The following is a 25,199-nucleotide window of genomic DNA, read 5'->3' as shown; positions in this document are numbered from 1 at the left end:
TTAAAAAGTTTGAGAACCGCTGTTCTAAGGTAAATACTTCCTATGTCATTTTTTTATGTTTAATTTCTGCCTCGACAGCCCGATCCCAAGGCCCACGCAGTTTTAAAGGTTTCAACTGCGAAACGTCACAGAAATCCTGAACGAGATTGACATATAATTCGGTTCACGAGTGTGATTTCAGATTGGCCACTTCAGTTTTAATTATTTCAGTGATGTGCTTATTCAAAACGATTCGCGCGTGTCATAGGTAGATTCGTTCTCTGTATGCGTAGAATTAGGGCATTTATATTTTATCTACACATAGTAGAAGCGTGTTTGAAGCTAACATAGTTATGATGCTGTCAGCATTGTGTGTCCTGGAACGGAACCCAAAGTGGAATCAGTAAGTCTATGAACACTGAACAGATCGCTTTTCACGGATTTAAATTTCAATCCTGTTCTAAGAATCGGGAAAACCTACTTTCATCTCTATATAGCGTTGACAAATTGGTTATTGAGGTCGACCAGCTTATGAAATCCCGCCACTTTTTCTGACGCGTGACGCGATATCGGCAAAGCAATGTTTGTTTTGTTTTAAATAAGCATATATATTATCTCAATGTCCTCACTATATAATGAAATAACAATATTGCGTTTTGGTTTATAATCCCAATTATATATAGTGCGGCCCGCGAATGGATTCAGATGTTGAATGCGGCCCGCGAGCTCAAAAGTTTGCCCACCCCTGATCTAAATGGTCTGAAATCTCGGTATTGCGCCTTGAGCGAAATGCCCTATCTGTCGAATGCCAGATGGGGTTGGGCTGTCGGGTTCTAGTTCGCACCGACTTGGGCCCAAGAGCTGGGGTTCATAAGCTGGGATCAATGGAGTAGCTTTAGGGCAGGGATCACCAACCTTTTTGCAACCAAGAGCTACTTTTTGGGTACTGATTGAAACGACGGGCTACCATTTACTCCCGTCGTTTACCCGTGCCAGGCTGAATTTCCGCTTTGATATTCATAGTACTGGACAGGAATCAAATTGCGGTAAGACTTCTAAGAGAGTCTTTTAAAATGAAAGATCTCATTTCAACTAGCTAGCGGCGCTGGCCACTAATATTTTTTAAAGAAATCAATTACTTCGCACCATGTTTGTATCAGGGCATGGTATGGTATGGTATGGTATGGAAGTATGGTATGGTATGGATCGATATTTTGGTATGGAATATGGAACAATACAAGTATGGTATGGAATGGAAGATTTTGATCTATGGTATGGAACCCAATTTCCATACTTCCATACTTTGGTGTTTTATACATTTTATCGAGATCTGTGCAAGCTTCCATGAAGCGTACGTTGTTCACTGTTCACAGAATGCGATCTCTTTTGTTATGTGTGAACGTGAACTATTGAACGCTGTGTAGGATCAAATACACACTTGTGCAACGGATTTAGGAGCACTTGGAATGACACGATTTTGTGATGTAATAATGAAAACAGTAATGTTGATCCGATATTCCATGGAGTTTAGACTCGACGTCTCCGAGCATAGTCTATCACATGGGTGGGCAATTATTTTCTTCCGCGGGCCAAATGAGAAGTAGAAAATACGATGGTGGGCCGAGTGAAAATTTTCAGCTATATTCCCCAGTGTATTTTAATTTTATTTCTAAATTACATTGTTAATAAATGATGCTCTGTGAATGCGTTGATGTTAGGTAATGAGAATATGGCGGTTAATTAAAAAATATTTATTTGCCGTCGTGATTCGAAACAATGTTAAAGATGATACATTCTTACCTCTCTTTAAACCACAATCCATGTTTTTCTATTAAGACAATAAAGCAGTGGTTCTCACACTTTTTTAAGGCACGCCCCCTTTATGATAGTGAAAAATTTGGTCCCCCCCCCAATCCTATCATGATATCTCAGCATATTAAAAAGAGCGACCAGAATGCTAGCAATCCCAACAGATGATTTGAAGGCAAGGTAGATTATTGCGTTGATGATTGAATTCTGTAATATCAAAGTCGGAAAATACACAGAGCATTAACTGTGTTATGAGCTGGGGGTAAATCGCGCGGAGCGCGGAAGAAAATTTCGTTCAACTTGGGCTTCGCGCCTCACTTCAGATGCTGTCACGCCCCCCAGTTCGAAAACCACTGCACTAGAATGTATATGGGATAGTACAAAGCTTGTCTTGGTCGCTGCATTCCGAGCAGTGTGCATGTGCATGTGCATGTTATGTGCGGTTATTCTGAGATTCGCCCTCCCTTGACCGAGTGTTTCGTGTTTTTGTCATAATAAAAATCCTTAATCTCGGCGGCATGCTCGGCAAAAACTAAAAGGACGGGTTTACCCGTAACTCCAGTATACAAATATTTAGTGCTCTAAACCTTCTTTGAATTTCTGCTTTTGGCTTTCTGTTTTTGACATGCCCGTTCATCCTTTATGGTTGATAGATATGATGATTGATGAGTCATATAGTAATCGCGAGCACTGACCACTGATCGATTTCACGAATTAGGGATTTGGAAACGCCTCACGTAAGAATTTGATACACGTACTGTAGAATGCGTAATGAGACAATGGCAACAAAAAAGGTTTGACCTAAACTTTATGTAAAGGGTGATTTCTTGTAAATTCAATTGCTACTCATACTTCGCCACATTGAATTGATTTTGAATCTGGATTACGCATGCGAGTTACGTAGGCAGCGTAATCGTGGCATATAATGGACAGGCTTCAAAGTAAACGGATTTCCAGTTTAGTTGGTACAGCCTAGGGTTTTAGTCCACGCATCAACATTCAAAAAGCAAGTTTAATGTTATGAATTCCAAGCAACCTTTCGCGAGCCACACAGAATGGCTTCGCGGGCCGCATTTGGCCCGCGGGCCGCACTTTGCCCGGGCCTGGTCTATCATGTGACGCTATAACTGGTAATGTTGGCACTCCAACTACCTCATTCCTTGAGTGACGAGAGCTTACAAGCAATCATGATGTAACGTACTTAATGCTCAATGTGATTGATAATTACATTTCTTCTCAAACATTATCCGCACATTTATACTATTTACATGCCGAAATATCTCATTGGTCTTATTTCAAACGCTCTCGCATTAGGATTATAGATCAGGGAGTGGAGTAGATATAGTTTGAAATTCTCGCCACACTAACCCCAACCAAATACTGTACTAATAAAATAATCACCCAGATCGCTGCAGTATTTATCGCCTTCAAAGCGTTTGACAAGCCCCTTTACCCAAAATTTACCAAGATATCAGTTCATTAGGGCTGAGTACATCGTAAATGCCGATAATGCAAGTCTTCTCGCCTCGAAGAACTTACCCGTAAGCTCCACTCCCGCAGGCTGCGTAGTGCGCAGACCTATATAATAACATGCAGTCACGAAAATTTGACGTTTAGGCAAGTAGTGTTGAATCTGCCGCGGGTCACATTATCATGTAAGACGGTAAACTGTCCGCGGGCCGGACAAAATCTCGTGGCGGGCCGTATGTTGCCAGTCCCTTTTATGGACGGTCCTAGATAATAATCTGCTGACTATCTCATTTTGCTCGCGGAAGCCGTAGAGTAGAGGTACACGGCACCTCACCACTGTGAACTAAACCTCATCAAAACAGACTATATGAAACTATTACCAGGAGTTATTATCGCATCATAGCTAGTTTAAGTAATAATGACTTGCGAAATATCAATAATATAGGTGCTAGAAAAGGTACTACTTATGATATTGAAGTATTTGAAAGTATGTAATATGTATCAAGTATGGTATGGAACAATGTTGGTATGGTATGGAAAATTGCAAGTATGGTATGGAGAGAGTAAGGCAAGTAGGGAGTATGGAAAATTCTCGTTCCATACCATACCATACCATGCCCTGGTTTGTATACATTTCACTAGTCAACACAAATTTTCAGGCAGACAAAGTAACTGTGGTTTTGGGGGTTCTGTAGGGCACTGATTACGAATATGGCCTTGGTTTCTTCAAATTGGCTCTTGTTCTGAAGATAACCCATGGGGCTATTTTGACCAAAATCTCCCATTTTCGCTGTAATGACTAGATAGAAAATTGGCTCAGTCGTGCTATAAAGTTTAGAAATTCAATCTACCTGTTATTTTTATACACACAAGACTCTTTTAAATCAAAATACAGCAACAGCACTATATTTAGGGGTATTCGATTTATCATAGTTATAGACTTTCACGGATATCATATACCTAAATAAACAGCGGTCAGGTATACAAGTATTTACGTAGATACTCTAATAAAGTGGCATTAAGTCAATCAGTTTTACGTCAACCACCTATTGTAAGTTTACAATAACCAGATGAAATATGATATTATTCATTTATTTTAAAGCACATTTGATTTTTCTACGCCTGTAAGCAATTTAGTGCAGCTTCCCGAAAGGTTCTAGCAATGGTCTACCATAATATGCTCATCTCATCTGCCCCAATATATTTCCTTTGTTGTTTTGATGTCTCGGTGGAACCTCCCCGATTCTCCCCTTGCTAATCAACAAGATCACCAGGAAATATATTTAGATGATTGAACAGGAAGCGAACTTTTATGCTAATGTCTGTTCCAAGTTTTCCATATGCATATACGAATTTTCGGACCAACTGTCTGTAGTTGGGTGCTTTGTGATCATCTGAAAAGTTTTATTCACAACATCTTGTGATAAATTCCATGCAGTGAACTCCTTCCTAATATGAAATTGAAATTTTCATCCGTATCGAATTAGAAATCTATCAAAGATTTGATTTTTTTAAATTTTCCCTAATAAATTTAAAATTTTAATTGGATGTGCGGAGTCCTACATTTGTTAGAATTGAACCAAATTTGGTGTGCAGCGTTTTTTATGGTAACCTGTCAATTTAATCAGTGAATGGCTGGAATCCGGGAAAAAAGTGTTTTTGAACAGCCCTGCTGGACATCTTGTTTTCTGTTTTTACATAAGTCAGTCGGACTTCTGGCATTGCATGCTATCAACTAGTGCGCTGTGCTTGGTATGTAACTTGACACTGCAACTCTGGTTGAGTGTTTCAGATGTGCATTAGTGAGGCGTGTTCTGTGTTTGTTTTTGATGAAGTTCATGTCCGAAAAGGCTGATTCACAACGACAGGTTGAACCAAACACACTTGCAACCTTCATAGCTGCTACGCATAGCCTACACAACCCAACTGTACTTTTCCGTGTCAACATGGAACCAAAAGTCTGCTGCAGCAGCAACGATTACAGAAAGTTAGAAACATGGTCCTAAACTGCGTTGAAAGGAGAGGACGTAGTTTATTTTTGTCCTTGATGTTTTTGCGGCATATACACCGACTCATGATAGACATACACACGATCTGTGCACATGCATACCATGAGTGCATGATGTACAATTGTACATGTGCCGCTGGACAAGGAAGGTGCGGATATAGCCCTGTACGGCTTTCTAAATCTTGCACCACCCCTCCGTGCTCCCAGTAACGAATGAGCGCCAAGCATGGAAGTCACGGATACCAGTGTTACTAATCAAGTCTTTGGTCTGACCCGGCCAGGGTTCGAACCCCCGACCTACCGATCAAGAAGCTATCTTGTCGTTGAGTGTCAGAGAAACAAGCTGTGTCAAAAGATGCAATACGTAACGGGCATGCAGATATTGAAAATCTGCTAGTAGCCTACTTCACTCACGTCTGATCTGTTACCGAATAGTAATGTTGTTTACTACTTTCACACTGTCCTTGACGTCGAGCTACCTTAACGGATCCTCCCGCCACTTCAAGAAGACCGTGGACGGCATCCCGTCATGTCGCAGGTATTGTCGTCTCCAAAGATGGCGACTACCGTATTGTATTAAGCTGACTTCTTCTGAATTCCAACTGACATCAAACAAGAACACCAAGTGGATCAATATCTTATTTGTGACGTTGAAAAATCACTCGTTTTCCTGAAAGGACAAAACATAAACGATAAACAAAGCAGAACTACGACAATCAAAAACAGGCGACCGCCACCGCGTCACTCGACATATTGAGCCCATGTGCAGGATGTACTTCGAAATAATCAAGGTGGTGAACGATGAGCCATAAAGAAAAATCCACCGCGACATGGCCGGCCCTGTGACTAACTGGAAACCGTCAAGGTACATTACAGAGGGTCACAATAATTGATGAGAGGTGGTCGTGAAAACGAAATAAATCAAATTGTGAAAAATACATTACGACAGTTCTAAACGACACAATTTACGAATGTCACGTTCGTAGATTCCACATGCAGTACGAACCTTTACTCTCCTGACCAGACCATTACGATCAGGGAACACATGTTCAATAACACCTTTGGGCCATCTACCACGAGGTACAGTAGTGTCGTTAAGCAAAACAATATCGCCAACCCTAAAGTTGGGTTGTACTTTCAGCCATTTCGAGCGTGCCTGTAATTGCGGTAGATATTCTTTGAGCCAACGGCCCCAGAACAGATCAAGCTTATGTTGTACATATTTCCAGTTTTTTGCGTACTCATCAGCTTTGTTGAATACATGTGAGGGTAGTGACGGATCTAGTCTACCCAATAGAATTGAATTCGGCGTCAAACACTGTAAATCACCAATATCATTTGAGACAGGAGTAAGCGGTCTGTCATTCAAAATGCGAGCGACACCATAGAGCAGAGCAGACAAGGTATTGTCATAATAAGGGGCATTATTGTTCAATCCATGGAGAATACGTTTACAACTTTGCACAATCCGCTCTACTGCACCTTGAAAATGAGGAGCAAGGGCAGGAGAAAAATGCCACTGAATATTTTTAGCAGCCAATGCACTGACAACTGACTCTACATTCAAGTTTGTAATGGATTTTCCCAACTCTTTTTGGGCACCTACAAATGCAGTACCATTGTCACTGAACATGTGAGCAGGTCTGCCACGAACATCAATAAATTTGGAAAATGCCATTAGGAAGGCCGATGACTCAAGAGAGTCCACCACCTCCAAATGTACAGCTCTTGTGCATAAACATGTAAACACACAGCCATAGCGTTTCACTTGGCTGCGATTACGACGACAAATAAGGGGACCAAAGTAGTCGACCATTGTATAATGAAACACATTCTTGCCGGGCGTAATTCTGCATTTTGGGAGGTCTGCCATATACTGACAGCCGGGTGTTGCCCTTCGACACTGACAGAATAAGCATTTTTTCAGTACTTTGCGGATAGTGGTCTGACCCTTTACTACCCAGAATTTTTTGCGTAGGATAGACAGGACGTGGAGAGTCCCACAGTGGCCATTTTCAACATGACATTGTTCAATAATTAGGCGAGTAACATGGTGGTGGGATGGTAATATCATAGGGTTCTTGGATGAGTCTGGCAAGTCTGATTGATTCAGGCGACCACCAACCAGCATTACACCATTACAAACAAATGGAATTAGTTTAGCCAATGCGTTAGGGAGATGTTTTTTGTCAACTGGTTCACTGGTAGGAGAACGGACAGTTAATAAAGGAGTAACATTTATATATGATTCAGACTGACAAAGTCTTATAAATTCCCTCAGGGCAGTGTCCAATTCCTTAACAGTAAGGAATCCACGATCAGGTTTGATGGTTGGATCATCAGGAGAGCCTTTAGACTTCCAGTGTAAAATAGCACGTAAGCGTAGGATCCACGCGGTCGAACGAACGAGTCTGTTCAATGATGAGAAACTTTCCAGATAAACAGCCATTGTATCGGGAACAATAGCGATGTCAGAGGCACAGATGATTTCTCTGTGGAATTCAGTTTGAGATAACTCACACTCCTGATATGTGCTATGCATCCATGAGCGAGGTGGTTGGAGAAGGAATTCAGGGCCATTAAACCAAACTTTGGCACGTTTCAACTGATCCGGCATAAGACCACGAGAGCCAATATCTGCTGGGTTCAAGGCAGATTCAACATGATTCCATTGATCAAACCGCGTCAGCGCACGGATTTTTAAGAGTCTCTCGTGAACAAAGGTATGAAACCGCGACGACGTACTCTTTATGCATTGAAGTACTGCCGTGCTGTCTGTCCAATAATGAACAGAATCGATCTTGTAATCGATGTCTTTGAGAATTGCTCTTGAAAGTTTGACGCTAGTGAGCGCAGCCGTCAGTTCCAACCGAGGTATGCTAGGAGCATTCTTCGGTGTGACTCGAGAGATCCCCCTGACAAAGGTCAAATGAATTTTTCCATTAGCATCTACAAATCGGAAGTAGCTACAAGCCGAATATCCTATTTTACTTGCATCAGCAAAATTATGCAGTTGAATGTTGACGGGAATGAAATGCGGGGGTTTATAGCATCGAGGGAATGATAAGTCTTCCAAGTTTTTCAAACCTTTTGTCCATTTCACCCATCTGGATTTGAGTGTACTCTCCACCGGGGCATCCCACTCGAGATTGAGACGTGTAGTTTCTTGTAAGATAAGCTTCGCTGGGAGGAGAAACGGCGCAAGATAGCCAAAGGGGGTGTATACTTGAGCAATCTGGCTCGCCATAACGCGTCTCGTGATAGGTTTGGGTAAAAGTTTTGTACTGACTTGGATGGTATCTTTAGCAACATTTCAAATCACGCCAAGCGTGCTTTCTGAATTAGAATTCTCAAAATCAAGATTCACAAATTTTGGTGCTCGGTCAGACTCTGGAATTTGAGACATGATTCTGGCATCATTACTGACAAATTTTGTAAGATTGAATCCATAATTAGCAAATAGCGAGCGAAGTTGTTTGATAGTTTCATTACAAAGCTCAACAGTCTCTTGACTGGAAACGCAGTCATCAACATACATGTTTTTTAGGATACAATCCAAGGTTGCAGCGTCAGCATATTAGTACCGTTGAGGGCAACGATTTGACGAAGACAAAACTGTGCAATAGCAGGAGAGCACGTGCTCCCAAAAACGTGAGAAGTCATTTGGAAATCAACAATGTTCCCACGAATGTCATTGTTCTCAAACCACAGGAATCGGAGACTGTCCGAGTCCCTAGGGTAGGTCTGGATCCGAGAAAACATTTGTGCCAGATCTGCTGCCCACGGATATCTGTGCATTCGAAATCGAGATAACACTCCAATAAGGGAGGAATTTATATCCGGCCCGCTGAGTAACTGGCTATTTAAGCTTTTTCCCGCAAACTTGCGGCTGGCATCAAACACAATTCTCATTTTTTTCTGTTTTGTGTTGTCGTAAACTGACTATTGCGTTGAATAACTAACTGAAGCTTTATTAAAGCAAAGGTAACCAATGTGGCTTTAAGCAACATAGAACACAACTGACAGCAGAACAGAAGAGAATAGAATGACACGGTAACGATAAGGCGACACTGTACTGTACAACGTAACTAATCAGATGAAAGTAATTATTGCCTAATTGCGGATCACCACATTCTACCCCCCTTTCATTTTGTAAATTCACATAGAAGAATGACACAAAAACATCAATGACTAACAAAATTACCATACCGATCCGGCTGGCGCCTAATTCTAGTTGAACGCCGAAGCTCGACGTCTAGATCTCTACTCGAATCATCTGGTGCATCCTCTGAATGGTTAGATTCTTGAGGCTCTTCATCAGATGACTTCAACTCAACGTTAGAAACTTCGCGACTTGGCTCGTGGCCATTGATATCAACAGAACAAGGTTCAGCTTGTTTCGTTTCAGGATTAGTCGATGGTGTTTCTTCTCCAGTAGGAAAACGGGCCAAATCGTTGAGTGAGACGTTTGACTCGCGGCCGTTAGGAAAACGAACACGTGCGTAAGTCGGGTTGGCTTCAAGAAGTTCGACCTCAGAACATAGTTCATCGCCCTTGTTTCTGACGAATTTGCGTAAGAAAACTGGCCCCGGTGTCAATAGCCAGGATGGCACGCTGTTCCCCACCATACTTTTTCTTGGAAAGGAAAAAAATCGGTCATGCGGCGTTGAATTAGTTGACGTGCAAAGTAGCGATCGAACTGAATGTAGCGCATGAGGAAGGGCGTCAGCCCAACATGATTCTGAGACTCCGGTTGATTTCAAAATGAGTTTGATAGTTCGCCATAATGTTTGATTAAGGCGTTCGCACTGCGAATTTCCTGTTGGGTGGTAAGGCGTAGTGAAGCTAGTTGCAACCCCGCGAGAATGTAAATAATCCTTGACTTCCTTGGACACGAAAGCGGTGCCTCGGTCACTGTGAACGTATCCCGGAAGTCCAAAAACAGCGAATAGTGTCGACAAACACGAAACGACGGTTAGCGCGGAAGTGTTGCGACATGGAAAGGCGAACGGAAAACGACTATATTCGTCTATGACAACGAACATGAAAGGGGATTTGTTAGATTTCAAAGGCCCTTTGAAGTCTACGTTGATTCTTTCCCAAGGTTTCGTTGCTTACACAAGCACTTGCGGATTGCATTTGTAAAAATTTGGTTTGATCTGAGCACAAATGCGGCAACGAGCGCAGGTCTCACGGACGTCATTTAGGGAGAACGAGAGATTTTTCGAACGAACGAAATGATGCAGCCTTGTGACTCCTGGATGACCCAGAGTGTCGTGTATGCGATTTAGATTAGAACCCAACTCACAGGGTGAAATCGATGCGCAATACGAAGATGTGGTCCGCGAAAACATATCAGCCGCAACATTCAGTGCCCCCGGTTTGTGTACGATATCATACGAAAATTGACCAAGTTCGACACGCCACAGCTGGATTTTGGTATTTTTGATTTTACCTTTAGATTTGCCGTTAAACATGAACGCGACAGATCTTTGGTCAGTAACAAGAGTGAAATGTCTGCCATGTAAAAAATGAGCCCATTTACGAACTGCCGCGATAATTGAGGACGCTTCTTTCTCAACAGAGGAGTAGTGTATTTCACTTGGCGATAGTGCTTTTGACATGAACGCGACCGGTCGACCGTTTTGACTGAGGATAGCTGCAATGGCTGCATTGGAAGCATCACACTCTATTGTGAACGGACTTGTCTCGTCAATCCTACCAAGAGACGCGTCAACTAACTCGCGTTTTAAATCGTTAAATGCGATAGATGCATTTTCGGAAAGCGGAAATTTTTCGACTGAATACAAAGGACGGATTTTGTCGGAAAAGTTGGGCAACCATTTGGCATAGTAGGCAAACATACCACATACTCGTTTTAGTTCTGGGTTGTTGCGTGGCGGCAATAAATCGATTAACGGCTTTAGTCTTTCTGGGTCCGGTTTGATCACGCCATGCGACACGCGATAACCGAGCAAGTCTATTTCCGTAGAACGGATGATCGACTTCGAATGATTGAAAGTGAGGCTGAATCGCTGAGCGGCATTGAGAAACGCGTCGAGATTTCGATCGTGGTCGTCCTTATCCATACCGCAAACAGTAATATTATCGAGATAAGCGAATGTGCCGGTGAGCTTGTTGTCTTTTATGACGTTGTCTATTATTCTTTGAAATGCCGAAACTCCGTTGGTGACTCCAAATCACCAATATCATTTGAGACAGGAGTAAGCGGTCTGTCATTCAAAATGCGAGCGACACCATAGAGCAGAGCAGACAAGGTATTGTCATAATAAGGGGCATTATTGTTCAATCCATGGAGAATACGTTTACAACTTTGCACAATCCGCTCTACTGCACCTTGAAAATGAGGAGCAAGGGCAGGAGAAAAATGCCACTGAATATTTTTAGCAGCCAATGCACTGACAACTGACTCTACATTCAAGTTTGTAATGGATTTTCCCAACTCTTTTTGGGCACCTACAAATGCAGTACCATTGTCACTGAACATGTGAGCAGGTCTGCCACGAACATCAATAAATTTGGAAAATGCCATTAGGAAGGCCGATGACTCAAGAGAGTCCACCACCTCCAAATGTACAGCTCTTGTGCATAAACATGTAAACACACAGCCATAGCGTTTCACTTGGCTGCGATTACGACGACAAATAAGGGGACCAAAGTAGTCGACCATTGTATAATGAAACACATTCTTGCCGGGCGTAATTCTGCATTTTGGGAGGTCTGCCATATACTGACAGCCGGGTGTTGCCCTTCGACACTGACAGAATAAGCATTTTTTCAGTACTTTGCGGATAGTGGTCTGACCCTTTACTACCCAGAATTTTTTGCGTAGGATAGACAGGACGTGGAGAGTCCCACAGTGGCCATTTTCAACATGACATTGTTCAATAATTAGGCGAGTAACATGGTGGTGGGATGGTAATATCATAGGGTTCTTGGATGAGTCTGGCAAGTCTGATTGATTCAGGCGACCACCAACCAGCATTACACCATTACAAACAAATGGAATTAGTTTAGCCAATGCGTTAGGGAGATGTTTTTTGTCAACTGGTTCACTGGTAGGAGAACGGACAGTTAATAAAGGAGTAACATTTATATATGATTCAGACTGACAAAGTCTTATAAATTCCCTCAGGGCAGTGTCCAATTCCTTAACAGTAAGGAATCCACGATCAGGTTTGATGGTTGGATCATCAGGAGAGCCTTTAGACTTCCAGTGTAAAATAGCACGTAAGCGTAGGATCCACGCGGTCGAACGAACGAGTCTGTTCAATGATGAGAAACTTTCCAGATAAACAGCCATTGTATCGGGAACAATAGCGATGTCAGAGGCACAGATGATTTCTCTGTGGAATTCAGTTTGAGATAACTCACACTCCTGATATGTGCTATGCATCCATGAGCGAGGTGGTTGGAGAAGGAATTCAGGGCCATTAAACCAAACTTTGGCACGTTTCAACTGATCCGGCATAAGACCACGAGAGCCAATATCTGCTGGGTTCAAGGCAGATTCAACATGATTCCATTGATCAAACCGCGTCAGCGCACGGATTTTTAAGAGTCTCTCGTGAACAAAGGTATGAAACCGCGACGACGTACTCTTTATGCATTGAAGTACTGCCGTGCTGTCTGTCCAATAATGAACAGAATCGATCTTGTAATCGATGTCTTTGAGAATTGCTCTTGAAAGTTTGACGCTAGTGAGCGCAGCCGTCAGTTCCAACCGAGGTATGCTAGGAGCATTCTTCGGTGTGACTCGAGAGATCCCCCTGACAAAGGTCAAATGAATTTTTCCATTAGCATCTACAAATCGGAAGTAGCTACAAGCCGAATATCCTATTTTACTTGCATCAGCAAAATTATGCAGTTGAATGTTGACGGGAATGAAATGCGGGGGTTTATAGCATCGAGGGAATGATAAGTCTTCCAAGTTTTTCAAACCTTTTGTCCATTTCACCCATCTGGATTTGAGTGTACTCTCCACCGGGGCATCCCACTCGAGATTGAGACGTGTAGTTTCTTGTAAGATAAGCTTCGCTGGGAGGAGAAACGGCGCAAGATAGCCAAAGGGGGTGTATACTTGAGCAATCTGGCTCGCCATAACGCGTCTCGTGATAGGTTTGGGTAAAAGTTTTGTACTGACTTGGATGGTATCTTTAGCAACATTTCAAATCACGCCAAGCGTGCTTTCTGAATTAGAATTCTCAAAATCAAGATTCACAAATTTTGGTGCTCGGTCAGACTCTGGAATTTGAGACATGATTCTGGCATCATTACTGACAAATTTTGTAAGATTGAATCCATAATTAGCAAATAGCGAGCGAAGTTGTTTGATAGTTTCATTACAAAGCTCAACAGTCTCTTGACTGGAAACGCAGTCATCAACATACATGTTTTTTAGGATACAATCCAAGGTTGCAGCGTCAGCATATTAGTACCGTTGAGGGCAACGATTTGACGAAGACAAAACTGTGCAATAGCAGGAGAGCACGTGCTCCCAAAAACGTGAGAAGTCATTTGGAAATCAACAATGTTCCCACGAATGTCATTGTTCTCAAACCACAGGAATCGGAGACTGTCCGAGTCCCTAGGGTAGGTCTGGATCCGAGAAAACATTTGTGCCAGATCTGCTGCCCACGGATATCTGTGCATTCGAAATCGAGATAACACTCCAATAAGGGAGGAATTTATATCCGGCCCGCTGAGTAACTGGCTATTTAAGCTTTTTCCCGCAAACTTGCGGCTGGCATCAAACACAATTCTCATTTTTTTCTGTTTTGTGTGGAAGTGAATCAAGTAGAAAGTACGGTTCGTTGGCGGAAGTATGTCCGATGGCATAGCCTGAGCATTGCCCCTTGACAGATAGTCATTAATTTTTTCGTTGTACTTCTGAAAAAGTTCAGGATCTTTCATAAACTTGGTTCGTTGAGTTTCCAGAGACTTTGCAGCAGCTCCCCTGGTAAAGCGACGTCATCTGATTTCCAAAGCATCCCGATTTGGAAGCGTCCATTTGTTATGCGTGAAGTTTTCTTCATAATATCGATGGCTTGTTCGTCTTCGACAGAGCGATGAATTTCATATGGATCACAATTAAGATCAGGAAAATCGGCATTACATGCAGAACACATTGGTAATGCAGGGGGAACACAATGTTTTGTGAAATTATCATCAATAACAGAAATGTTGTTATTGCAATCAAGAAAATTAACTTCAGTAGAGTCGACATTTGTTCGAAGGGTTTTGTCAGAACCACCCAAACACCAGCCAAATACAGTGTGTTCAGCACTAGGCAAATTATCTCGGGGTCTGATAACTTCATCTGCCGGGTAGCACATAAGAACTTGTCTACCAATAATAAGGTCAACATCATTTATATCAATAAGCGGTATATACAGTTCTTTCAGGTGTGAGCATTGTGCAACGGTTTCTGCATTTGGGGTATGACTTTCGATATCAGGAAAGTGGCGAGTAGCCAATACATCATTCAAGTTGATGACTGTACTTTCCCCAATCCCTTGAACAGAGATGGACACAAATTCAGACTGGCTGGGAAGGGTACCCGCGGCAGTATTCATCAAGCACTTTACAGGCTCACCACTAATCCCCAATTTGTCTAGTAAACGAAAAGTACATAGACAGTTGGTAGCCCCAGAATCGAGAAATGCATGAGTGGTAATCCTGACAGAGGATGCTCTGCAGGTGATTACCACTGGTACTACAGACAAACGAACTGGGCAATTTCTCTCCCCGATCGAGGGAAATGAAGGCATAATTGTGTTGTTGCTGGCAACAACATTCGATTTAGGATGTACCTGACGTTTAAATGCGTCATGTAATAACGAGCTATGAAGATAGCCACACCCATCAACTCTGCAGCGATATGATGATGGGCAAGAATTGTGATCATGTCCATAGGATAAACAATTACGACATACCAGGCTCTCTTCCACGAGTCGTCGACGTTCGTGTACAGACATCCTACGGAAGGTATCACAGTAGAAGAGAGGATGGAAGCCTTGACATAGGATGCAAGATGAATGCGGCTTCTTTTCGACGGCATCTTGATCTGTCGAGCTTGAAGCCATGGCAGATGTGGCATTCACCTTTATTGTAGTCTTGCGCAGATTCTTCGAGTACTTCTTGCTGTGAAGATCATTAATGAACCGACCCAATGGCGACCGAGCCAATGATGTTTCTCTTTTGACAAACTTCACGAAATCTTTGAAATTTGGATCGATGCCGGCTTCAACCTGCTCGACATGCTTCGCGAGAAAACGGTTCAAAAATGAAATTGGATATCTACTCAAGATACCGTGAAAAACACCAGTTGCATTCACTTGGGATATTGAATCACATTGTTCGAGGACCCGTTTGGCAGCTTGTAGCTGGTCGGATGCCTCTATAAGCATTTGTAAATTTGTAGTATCGACTGGTGTTTCATCAGTCAATTGCTCAATAAAGGCAGCTACAACATAGGATGTGCGACCATAGTTGTCGTACAAGACATCTCGAGCATATTTATAAGCGGCATCATCTTGCGTTCCAATGCGGCAGCACTCTAGCGCAGAGCGGGCTTTTCCGGTGCAAAGACTTATCAACTTATTTAGTTTGGTTCTTGCAGAGTGCCTTTCATTAGGATCAACATCCTCGGGATCAAATGAACAATCAAATTCATTGGTGAACCTATGGTAATCAAGGGGATCGCCATTGAAGCTACTAATTTCAATAGTTTGTAGGTCAAATCCGCGTTTCACCGATCCCAACATGCCACCCCACGGGTTCATTCCACTATCAGTGAAGACTGGTACCTGGTGAGTTACAGGCAGAGAAGGTGGAATTATGGGATTTTGTGGCGGGTGCAGTAGCTCACTATGTATTAATTACGAATAAAGATTTTCGGATTTTACTGACTACCTCATGATATTGTTAGATTGTGTAAAAATATGATTCATAGCAAATTTGGCTCAATTCCAACAAGAAGAAGCGAAGTTATCAGAGGAGGATATTTTGGAAATGAAAAAATAGTCGGCTTACCACTAGTATGTACTTATATTATATGAAAGAATTTCTCCCTAAAAATACTCCATTAATTTTCAAATCCAAAATTTTCTCTTCTCATATCATTGATTCTACTTTTTAAAATATAACCAGATCCAGTGTTCTTTTAATGCAACATAACAATTTTATCAAGTAGCCTAGCCATCAAGTAAAATAAAAAAAGAAGTTATTTTTGAACAGCCCTACTGTACAAACATCACACAACATTAGCCATTCATGATTACTCACGTGCACAATGCACATACCTAATAAAACGTCAAATGGACGGAGGGTATTGTGTGTTTTCACAGACGGCAGATCAAATCAATGATGAGTTACACTTCAAAAATACCTAAGTAGAGAGGACATCCTCAGATATATTAAAGCGGCGTGGCCTTAGAATAAATCCACATTGTGCAACTTTGCATTTATTCATACGTTAAATACCGTAATAAATGATCAAACTGAAATACAAAAGAACAGTTGCATCGACTAGCCTAATACCTATTACTCCAATAACTCACAAGACGTGGGTGCTAATACATACATGCACACACGTCGCGCAATCACAACAACAAGAAGACGAGATCGCTCATGCGTTTAAGGAAACTATTAGAGAGAGAGTGATAGCGGCAAGAGATATTCACACATCCCCCCCAACTCCTAACGAAATCAACGTGCATTGAGTGAGGAGTTCAAAATACCGCGTATAGAGGACGTTCAACCAAATACTCCAATGGCGATAGCGGGAATCAACATAAAATTTGTGCCCCAATAACATAGTCCTTGTGCCATACTGGAGGAGTAACATTTCTGCCAGAGCGCTGGCGTCTCTCATTAGGCGGTGCTGCAACACTAGTGTCGTCGATCGGTACTTCAACTGGTAGATGATCTCCTGCACTCGATTCGGCGGATCGCAGCACGCCAGGGTCTACTTCATTTGACTGCCCATTTCGAGCGGGTGGCGAAACGACTTGAGGAGGCGTAGCTGTGCCGGGAGACGAGACCGTTGGCTGAAGAGATTGGTGCTTCTGGTTCGAGAAGTACGGCTCAATCTTGCGCAGAAATTTCCTGTTACGCAGCGTCAATCTGCCGGAACCGTCCACTTTCACGAGGTACTGGTCATGGTCCCGGCACTGAACCACAGTGCCGGTTCTGTCCCATCGAAGGGGGTAACGACCGTTTTGGTTTTGAATGCGACAGACATCACCTTCAAGAAGCGGTGATAATGGCTTAGTGTTCAACGACAGAGATTCCAGCTGCTTCGCAAATCTGGTACGCAACGTGTGCTCGCGACTCCGCCAGAGGTTTCTCCATAATGGCCTTATATTGCGCTGGGTGAAAACTGGGACCCATGCTTTGATCGGCAGCGCGTCTTTCAAAGTCCTGCCAAATACTATTTCTGCAGGAGAGAGTACGTTCGCGGGGTCGGGGCAATTGCGAAACTGTAGCAACGCCCGAGTAATTGCATCGGTCCGAATGCTGCCACCCTGCGAAATGTTGCCGAGAAGGAGTCGTTTCATCGATTTCACCGCGGCCTCCGCACGGCCATTTGACCGGGAGTGGTAAGCCGACGAGAGCCTGTGGCGCACCCCCCATTTTCGAAAAAATTCCCGAGTGCTGTGCGCAGCAAATTCGGGTCCCCCGTCACTGCTAAGTTCTTCGGCCACTCCAAACGTGCCGAAGTAACTTCGTAATGCATCTTGGAGTCCGAGGGCTCCAGACGTTTGCCCACCATGCTTCACATGGAATATCGCTGGCCAGTTGCTGAAGCGGTCAACAACGACTAAATAGTGGTGGCCTGCGGCGGTGCAATAATCAGCAGCAACAGCTTGGAAAGGGTAGGTCGGTATGAATGGCTCGGCCGGAGGCATGTATGCTTGACTCGGTGCCATTTTACTGCAGTTGTCACAACGTGCTCGTGTACGTGCTATACACTCAGTCATCCCAGGCCAAAATACTGTGGCCTGTGCCCTCTGTGACATGGCAGCAGTCCCTTGGTGTGCCGAGTGTAAGATTTCACAAATAACCCCTCGCAGCGGCGGGGGAACGACGATCCGGTCATTATACATGACAACATCATCTACGATCGAAAGGTTGTCGCGGTACCGCCAATATGATTGTAGTTGAAAAGGCAGTTTGTCCGATTTGTCTGGGAATCCTGAGATGATGTGATTTTTCAACTCACTGAGGATAGGATCGTATGCGGTACTACGCTTTACGTCGTCCCAGGAGACAACTTCAATGGCATTCAATGATGCTCGGGAGGCGGCCACGATGCTGATTTCAATCAGATTGGTGTCCTCATGGGCAGCTACTATACTGTCGCAGTGGTCCAATGGCATGTCCTCCACTGGAGTCAAGGGAGCAGGGTGCCTGGAAAATGCATCAGACGCAGGAATGAGCTTGCCAGGAACATGGACGACACGGAAGCGCCATGACAATGTGCGCTGCTTCAGACGAAAAATCCTTGTGTTGGTAATTTCATCAAGGGAGCGGTCCCCAAAGATTTTTACCAAAGGTTTGTGGTCAGTGCAGATGATGAGATCGTCACATCCTAGGGTGAAGAACTTCGTATCTTCCAATGCCCATGCGATTCCAAGCGCCTCGCCCTCTACAGAACAATAACGTTGTTCGGCGGATCGAAGGAACCTTGAGCCAGCGAGAGTGATTTTCCACCCATGGTCGCAACAGTCGGGAGTCAAGGAAACGCATTTGCAGTGCTTTTGTCGCAACCAGTAGCCAATGCCAGACCTTGACCAGTCCGGGGTCAGGCACGTTCTTCTAGTGGGGTCAAAGATCCGTACTCCATCTTTGATAGCGTTGATGAGCTCCAGCTTGGAGTGCGCGAATGCATCATCAAGTTCGGAAGTCCAGCAAAATGGAGTTTTCGGGCTTAGTAACGGTTTGAATGGTGCCATAATGGTAGAAAGCCGGCCATAATGGGATACCTGGTTGACCAGCCCAAACCATGCACGTATATCTGCTATTTTTGTTGGCCGTGGGAAGCACTGTATTGCCTCTAAATATTTGGGCAGAGGGCGAACATTCTCAGCAGTAATTTCGAAGCCGGCGAACTCGATGTGTCTGCGGCAGAACTGGAACTTGGAGGCGTTTAAGATGATACCTTCACGGCCCATTAATTCTAGATAGTCAATCATTCTCCACCAGTGCGTGGCAAGGTCATCGTCCCAGAGGACCGTGTCGTCCACGCACTTCGTTTTGCGTGGTGTGTCAGCAATGATGCTGTCGTAGCGGTATGCGTACCCGTCGCCACTGGCCAGGTATCCCTGCGGGGCCACTCTATACCGATATCTCCCGAACTCAGTGATGAATGTCAGAAGGTGTCTATCCTCTTCACGCACGGGCACGGAATGGTAACCATTCCAGGCATCCGTGACAGACCTGTAAGTGTTTGGAGGTATCGAGCGTGCTTGTTTGAAAGGAGCCACAACATGGTGTGTTTCTCGAGAGCAGAAGCGGTTCAGCGATTGGAAGTCAACAACTCTCCTCGGGCTGCCATCTGCCTTGCGCACCCATATGGCCCTATGACACCAGGTCGTTGGCGTGTTCGGCTCCACTTTTTCAATCACCCCTAATTTTACGTCCGCCTCCAACTGCTTCTCAATTTCCTCTTTCCAATGAAGTGGAATGGGAGCCGGTGTGTGGACTGCAGTCGGTGTCGCTGACGGATCGATATGAATGGAAATAGGGGGCCCAGTCATGGTTGGTAGTGGGCTGTGTTTGCACTTGTTGAATGTGGATGATGCATACCTCTCAATTAGCCACTGCTTCATTTTATCAACATTCTCCGCACAAGGCTGGAATGGCAGTTGCTGGGGGCGTGGAGGAGGCGTGGACCTCCGTGGGCAGCTACATGTTTGATGCGGGTTACCCTCAAGGGTTGACTCTCGTGTCGCGTGGAGTGCGGCTGCCCCAATTTGAGGAAAATCGGGCCCAATGATGCCCAACTTCTGCATGGCATCTCGACTAAGGTAGAAGAGTTTCGTAGAGTCCGTAATGTATACCATCTCAGCGGTTTCTATGACATCACCAGAAACTGCCGCACCCGAAAGTCGCAGAAACACAGCGCCCAGGATGTGGATACACTCATCATTAGCTGCAACCAAGCGTTTGCATTGCATTGGCTCCAATTGAACTTTGCTTCGATTCTTTGCTGGTATAATTGAAAAGTCTTGAGTACGGTACTTTGATTGCGGAGGAATTATTACCTCTTCATCACTGGATGATTTTGTACAATGCATTGCTACTATGTACCAATGTCTGTTGTTTTTACGGCGGCCTATCTGATATCAGACTAGTGCAACGAAAGCAGTGGTGACAAATAGCGATGTCGGCAGAATTCGTCAGATGCGTTGATCTAGCCGTTACGATTCGCAAATTTCTTCGTCTTCGAGTCATATAAAATAAACCAAGTCAATGACTTGGGTCGAGTCATGCGTAATGACTCGAGTACAAGTCGAGTCAATCCAAATATTGACTCGAGTCGAGTCGAGTCATTTTCCCATTTCAAGAAAATGACTCGAGTCAAGTCGAGTCACAAAAAAATCGTGACTCGAGTCTGACTCGAGTCGAATCATGACTCGAGTCATTACAACCCTGGGACGGATTTACATCTGACTCCGATATACAAATATTTAGTGCTCCAATCCTTCTTTGAATTTCATCTTTCAGCTTTCATTTTTTGCCATGCCCGGTCATCCTTTATGGCTGATAGATATGATGACTCATATGGTAATCGCGAGCACTGATTGACCTGCTTTACGAATTAGGGATTTGGACACGTATCAAGTAACAATTTGAAACACAATGGCAACGAAGAAGGTTTGAACTAATATATTATATGGATAGAGTGTTTCTTGTGACTTTATTTGCTACTCAATTCTTTGGCAGGGCCTACATTGACTTTATTTTGAATCTGGATTACGCATGCGAGGGACAGAGGCAGCGTAATCGTAGCATATTATTGAGCAGGCTTCAAAGTAAACGAAATTCCTGTTCATTTGGTACAGCCTATGGCTAAAGTTCACGTATCAACATTCAAAAGCAGGTTTTACGTTTTGAATTCCAAGCAACCTTTCGCGCGCCGCACAGAATAGCTCCGCGGGCCGCACTTTGCCCAGGTCTGGTCTACACGGCGAGCTGTGGATAGTGCGAACCTTGGTATGGTATGGGATTCGCACACTGTGAACCTTTTTCATATATATTACAATTATTGACGCAATTATAACATCCTTGGTTTATATTATTTCCATTTAAACTTAGGACCACTCTGTGCATGGCACTGGCCATATGAATAGAAATTCAGGCACTAAACGAGCATGTATCTTGCCCTTCAGTAGCTCTGTTACAAAAGTTTGCTCGGAATATTCAGGTTTGCGTTTGTGAATATTTAGTGACTCTCTGCTGTGAGCTTGGTCCGCTATAATTATTTTATCAATGATTGACATCAACGAAATTGATGTAAAGAATACATTGATGTCCAATGCCTAACTTAATTTTGAGGTGATTTCTGTAGATATGGTATGGTAGATATGGTAAGTATGGAAACCGGTATTTCACTATGATATTGCCTGGTCCGTTAAAAGCGTTAGAATTAACAATATATATGACGTCTTAGGTTCGCGTTCACGTTCGCTTTCAGATTCGCGTTGACATGAACTAGATCCTTTCAGGGGTTCGCACCATCCTCACTATATTTACCACACGTGCCTGTTTCATATTGTGGATACCGGAATGATAAGTTGGATGTCCCTTTATGATTTCTAGCGCTTTTAAGCTTCGCAAATGTAATTACCGCAATCTCTGTTATTCCGTTACCGCACTTGGAATTTCGATACTTGAACACTGCTCTTTTGCAGAGTTTATTGCTATGTTCAGTTGGCCTGTACGCGTTAGTTGGTGATAGCATTTCGGAGACAATGCAAAATATGGGGTGTCGCTAGAAAAAAATTAACCGTATATAAGACATCTGCGAATTATGTGTCAAGTGTTTTTCTTGTAACCAAATCCTTATTCTTAATAATAATATATTTTCAATATAAAATGAACAGCCATAGCAGATTCCCTATGGCACTGCCACTGAAATCTTAATTTCACGAATCAGTAACAGGAACTTTTGACGATTTCAGAAGTTCTTCATCTAAGCTTCCAATAGTATAGAAATGTTATGGCTAATGCGCCCTCTAGCGTACAATACAAATCTGAGAATGCCTTCATATACAGCGCTGCTTCTGGAAATTTGCCCATGAATAAAATTCAACTCGATCGCTTGATAGAATATTTTTATTGCTCTCTCCGCATCTTAGACAAATGAAGAAGTAAAATATTATAAAACGAGGAACAGTACAGGCAGTAATATATGAATTCTGGTATGCAATAAATAAGCTTACGTCGACGCATACCCAACAATGCAGCATCAAAAATGAATAATATAAATAGTGCAAACGTATCAAGGTATCTTACTTAGTACACATTGAATAAATAAATAAATAAATAAATATATCTATATAGACTAACTATAATAAAAAATTAGCATTTGATTGATTGCGAGTTCAAAACAATTTATAGAAAATAACACGGCTCCATTGCACTTTATTTGGCGATATTCCCTTTCAGCATCGATGATTAGTTTGTGCAGGCTTATAAAAAGGCTCGTAGATGCATCTGCAAATAACGAAAGTGTTGAATTACCCTGCATGTGAGCAATGAGCATAATACACGCGCATATTACATTACCTGCAACCGACTATCGTGGCGACTTTGTCGTAGAAAGGTTTCCCGCCACGCCTCAAATGCAATTTTGTGCACACATAGATTGGAACTGAATAGAATCCCGGCCCGAGGTGAACTTTGGTTTTGGGGTTTACGCATGTTTTGTGCAGACAGGTACCGTTTTCTATCCTGGTTGGAGATACGTTTGCGCATCTGTAGCTAAATGAACAAGAAACAAAACTATTCTTTATGATCGTAATATAGCTTTAAGTTTTGCACGACAGACTTACAAGTTCCTCCTATATGGTGCGTGCCCATTTGTCACGTCTACGGTGTCGTCCAATCTGCATTTATGCAAGCTGATAAAGTCTCTGCAATATTGACAAGCATTGCATTATTTTCTAACTTCTGCAAAATCACCAATAAAAACCTACTCGTCTTCCGCAAAAGCTGGAGCTACGAAAATGGACAAGCAAACAACCGCGAAAACCTGTGAAAAAAAACATTCTAATTGCATATTAACATAGCTATTATATGATTAACACTTACCGCTTTAACATGCGAGTGTGCCATGGTTAACAGTGGTGATATCAAGTTATGAAGTGAACGATGATGCTATATTTGATCATAACTTTTTGCAATCGCTGCGCTTATATATAGGCAAATTTCGGGAAAAAGTTGGGAAGTAAAAAAAAAGAATTCGGCGGGGATTCGAGACAAATTATGTTTCCGCGCCGGTACTTTCCTGTCGCGAGCTGCGGTCGTAGTAATCCATGCGAGACAAGCGAAACGAGAGAGCGTTTCTGATTTCTCTCTCACAGCGCCAGTTGCGTGGGCCTTGACGTTATTTTACCCCGAGGCTACGCTGCGTATTGCACCATACATACTCAAATGATTTAACAATGTAACCAAAACTTGAGAGCACGTGAGGAATTACCACGATTCTATTGATAATCGTCACCTGTAAATAAACGCGAAGCATTATGCCGGCAATGTGGTGGTAATGTAATATAGATTAACTGGATATTCTCCTGCATTGTCAATGTACAGACGCTCCGAGAGTGAGCTAGGTATAGCCTACATAGACGACGTGAATAATTTCGACCTGAATATGGCACATTGCCTGTCCAGGTAATTTTCCTTGGCGAAGCTGAACAACTTAGCTTCCTCGGGTCGATGCTAAAATGCAGAAACACCATAGTTTATGGGTAAAATTATTTTCTTTTTATGAGCGCCATAGGTAGTTTCATTGCTGAGTATCATAGGATCACTGCCACAAATAGTTGAGGCAAAATGAATCAACATCCAATATTATACGTACCTTAAACGCATCGTATCGAAATATAGCACAATGCTACTGTTATTCTGGAGACAAATGTATACCGGTATTATTATTAGTTTTATTTCATTCACAGTAGAATTGTTAAATACGATACAATCTGGGGAGCATAGCTGCCCCCGACGGAAATATTGGTATTGAAATAAACTTTTAAAATTTTAGTAATAAAGTCAAAATGGCGAGATTGAAGAAAATTTTTGAAATTTCAGTAATACAGTCAAATAGTTTTTGCTGTGCAATACACGAAGACTGAAGAGATTGGCGGTAGATGAAGAATTGGCAAGGTTGCAGCGGTAAAGATAAGTGAAAATGAAGAATGGAAATTACAGAAATTATGCTTTGATTTTCGAGTACAAGTGTAATTTAGTCCAGTGGTGCATTCAAGGTCTCCCAAAGAATACGCACAGTGCCCAATTAAGTGATCTTCAGAATCATGTGGAACGGAATGTTTCTCAGAATTTTTGGATACGTCCCATGAGTTTTTTTGCCTACGACCCCTGTAGTAAAATCGTGATAGCGGCGCTTATAACATCACTGGTTTTGCGTGCCACGTTTTAGGGAATTCTTACATATATGTCGTTTAATTCAGGGACATGGACTTGCACATTACACACACACGGAATTACCCTACAGCAGGGGTCGCCAATAGAACCAAATAAGTAGCCCGCGGTCGCAGTAGCAAATATTAAATTGAGCGATTCGAAAATTTAAACGGAGAAGGGCTTCATATGAACGCAGCTTTCGATCAGGGCGTCGCTCGTCTTCGCTCACGCGGAGGCTGAACGTGAGTCTAGGTATTGT

The 25,199-nt window shown here is 43.0% G+C and overlaps 3 protein-coding genes across 4 annotated transcripts in view; 1 reads left to right on the top strand and 2 right to left on the bottom strand.

Annotated features, from left to right (window-relative positions):
* LOC145448347 (neurocalcin homolog) overlaps nucleotides 1–25,199 on the top strand; it is a 65,314-nt gene that overhangs the window by 10,456 nt on the left and 29,659 nt on the right. The window lies entirely within an intron of this gene.
* On the bottom strand, nucleotides 14,197–16,071 carry LOC145448732 (uncharacterized). The gene has a single exon (XM_080327192.1). It carries the CDS (start codon nucleotides 16,069–16,071, stop codon nucleotides 14,197–14,199), a length of 1,875 nt encoding a protein of 624 aa, XP_080183318.1.
* Nucleotides 22,615–24,595, bottom strand: LOC145448994 (uncharacterized). 2 transcript variants are annotated; one of them, XM_080327450.1, is made up of 5 exons: nucleotides 23,609–24,595; nucleotides 23,494–23,549; nucleotides 23,350–23,430; nucleotides 23,084–23,278; nucleotides 22,615–23,011 (listed from the first exon to the last, which is right to left on the bottom strand). In XM_080327450.1, the coding sequence occupies exons 1-5, from the start codon at nucleotides 23,630–23,632 to the stop codon at nucleotides 22,960–22,962; spliced, it is 408 nt and encodes a 135-aa protein (XP_080183576.1). In that variant the 5' UTR covers nucleotides 23,633–24,595; the 3' UTR covers nucleotides 22,615–22,959. The 2 variants fall into 2 exon arrangements, with proteins under 2 accessions (XP_080183576.1, XP_080183575.1); XM_080327449.1 differs by having other exon boundaries at nucleotides 23,494–24,595.

This window comes from Botryllus schlosseri, chromosome 10 (assembly GCF_051294905.1).
Source record: "Botryllus schlosseri isolate E-star chromosome 10, Bs_hap1, whole genome shotgun sequence".
NCBI lineage: Eukaryota > Metazoa > Chordata > Ascidiacea > Stolidobranchia > Styelidae > Botryllus > Botryllus schlosseri.
This window is presented reverse-complemented; position numbering and strand designations above follow the sequence as displayed.

Bases quoted from the DNA above. Each gene is read 5' to 3' on its own strand.
- LOC145448994 (XM_080327449.1), bottom strand. From the start codon at position 23,576: ATGCAATTAGAATGTTTTTTTTCACAGGTTTTCGCGGTTGTTTGCTTG. The intron at 23,431-23,493 runs GTAGGTTTTTAT...TCAATATTGCAG, and splicing joins CCAGCTTTTGCGGAAGACGA to AGACTTTATCAGCTTGCATA. The intron at 23,012-23,083 runs GTAATGTAATAT...CGTTATTTGCAG, and splicing joins GCCACGATAGTCGGTTGCAG to ATGCATCTACGAGCCTTTTT.
- LOC145448732 (XM_080327192.1), bottom strand. From the start codon at position 16,071: ATGAACCCGTGGGGTGGCATGTTGGGATCGGTGAAACGCGGATTTGAC.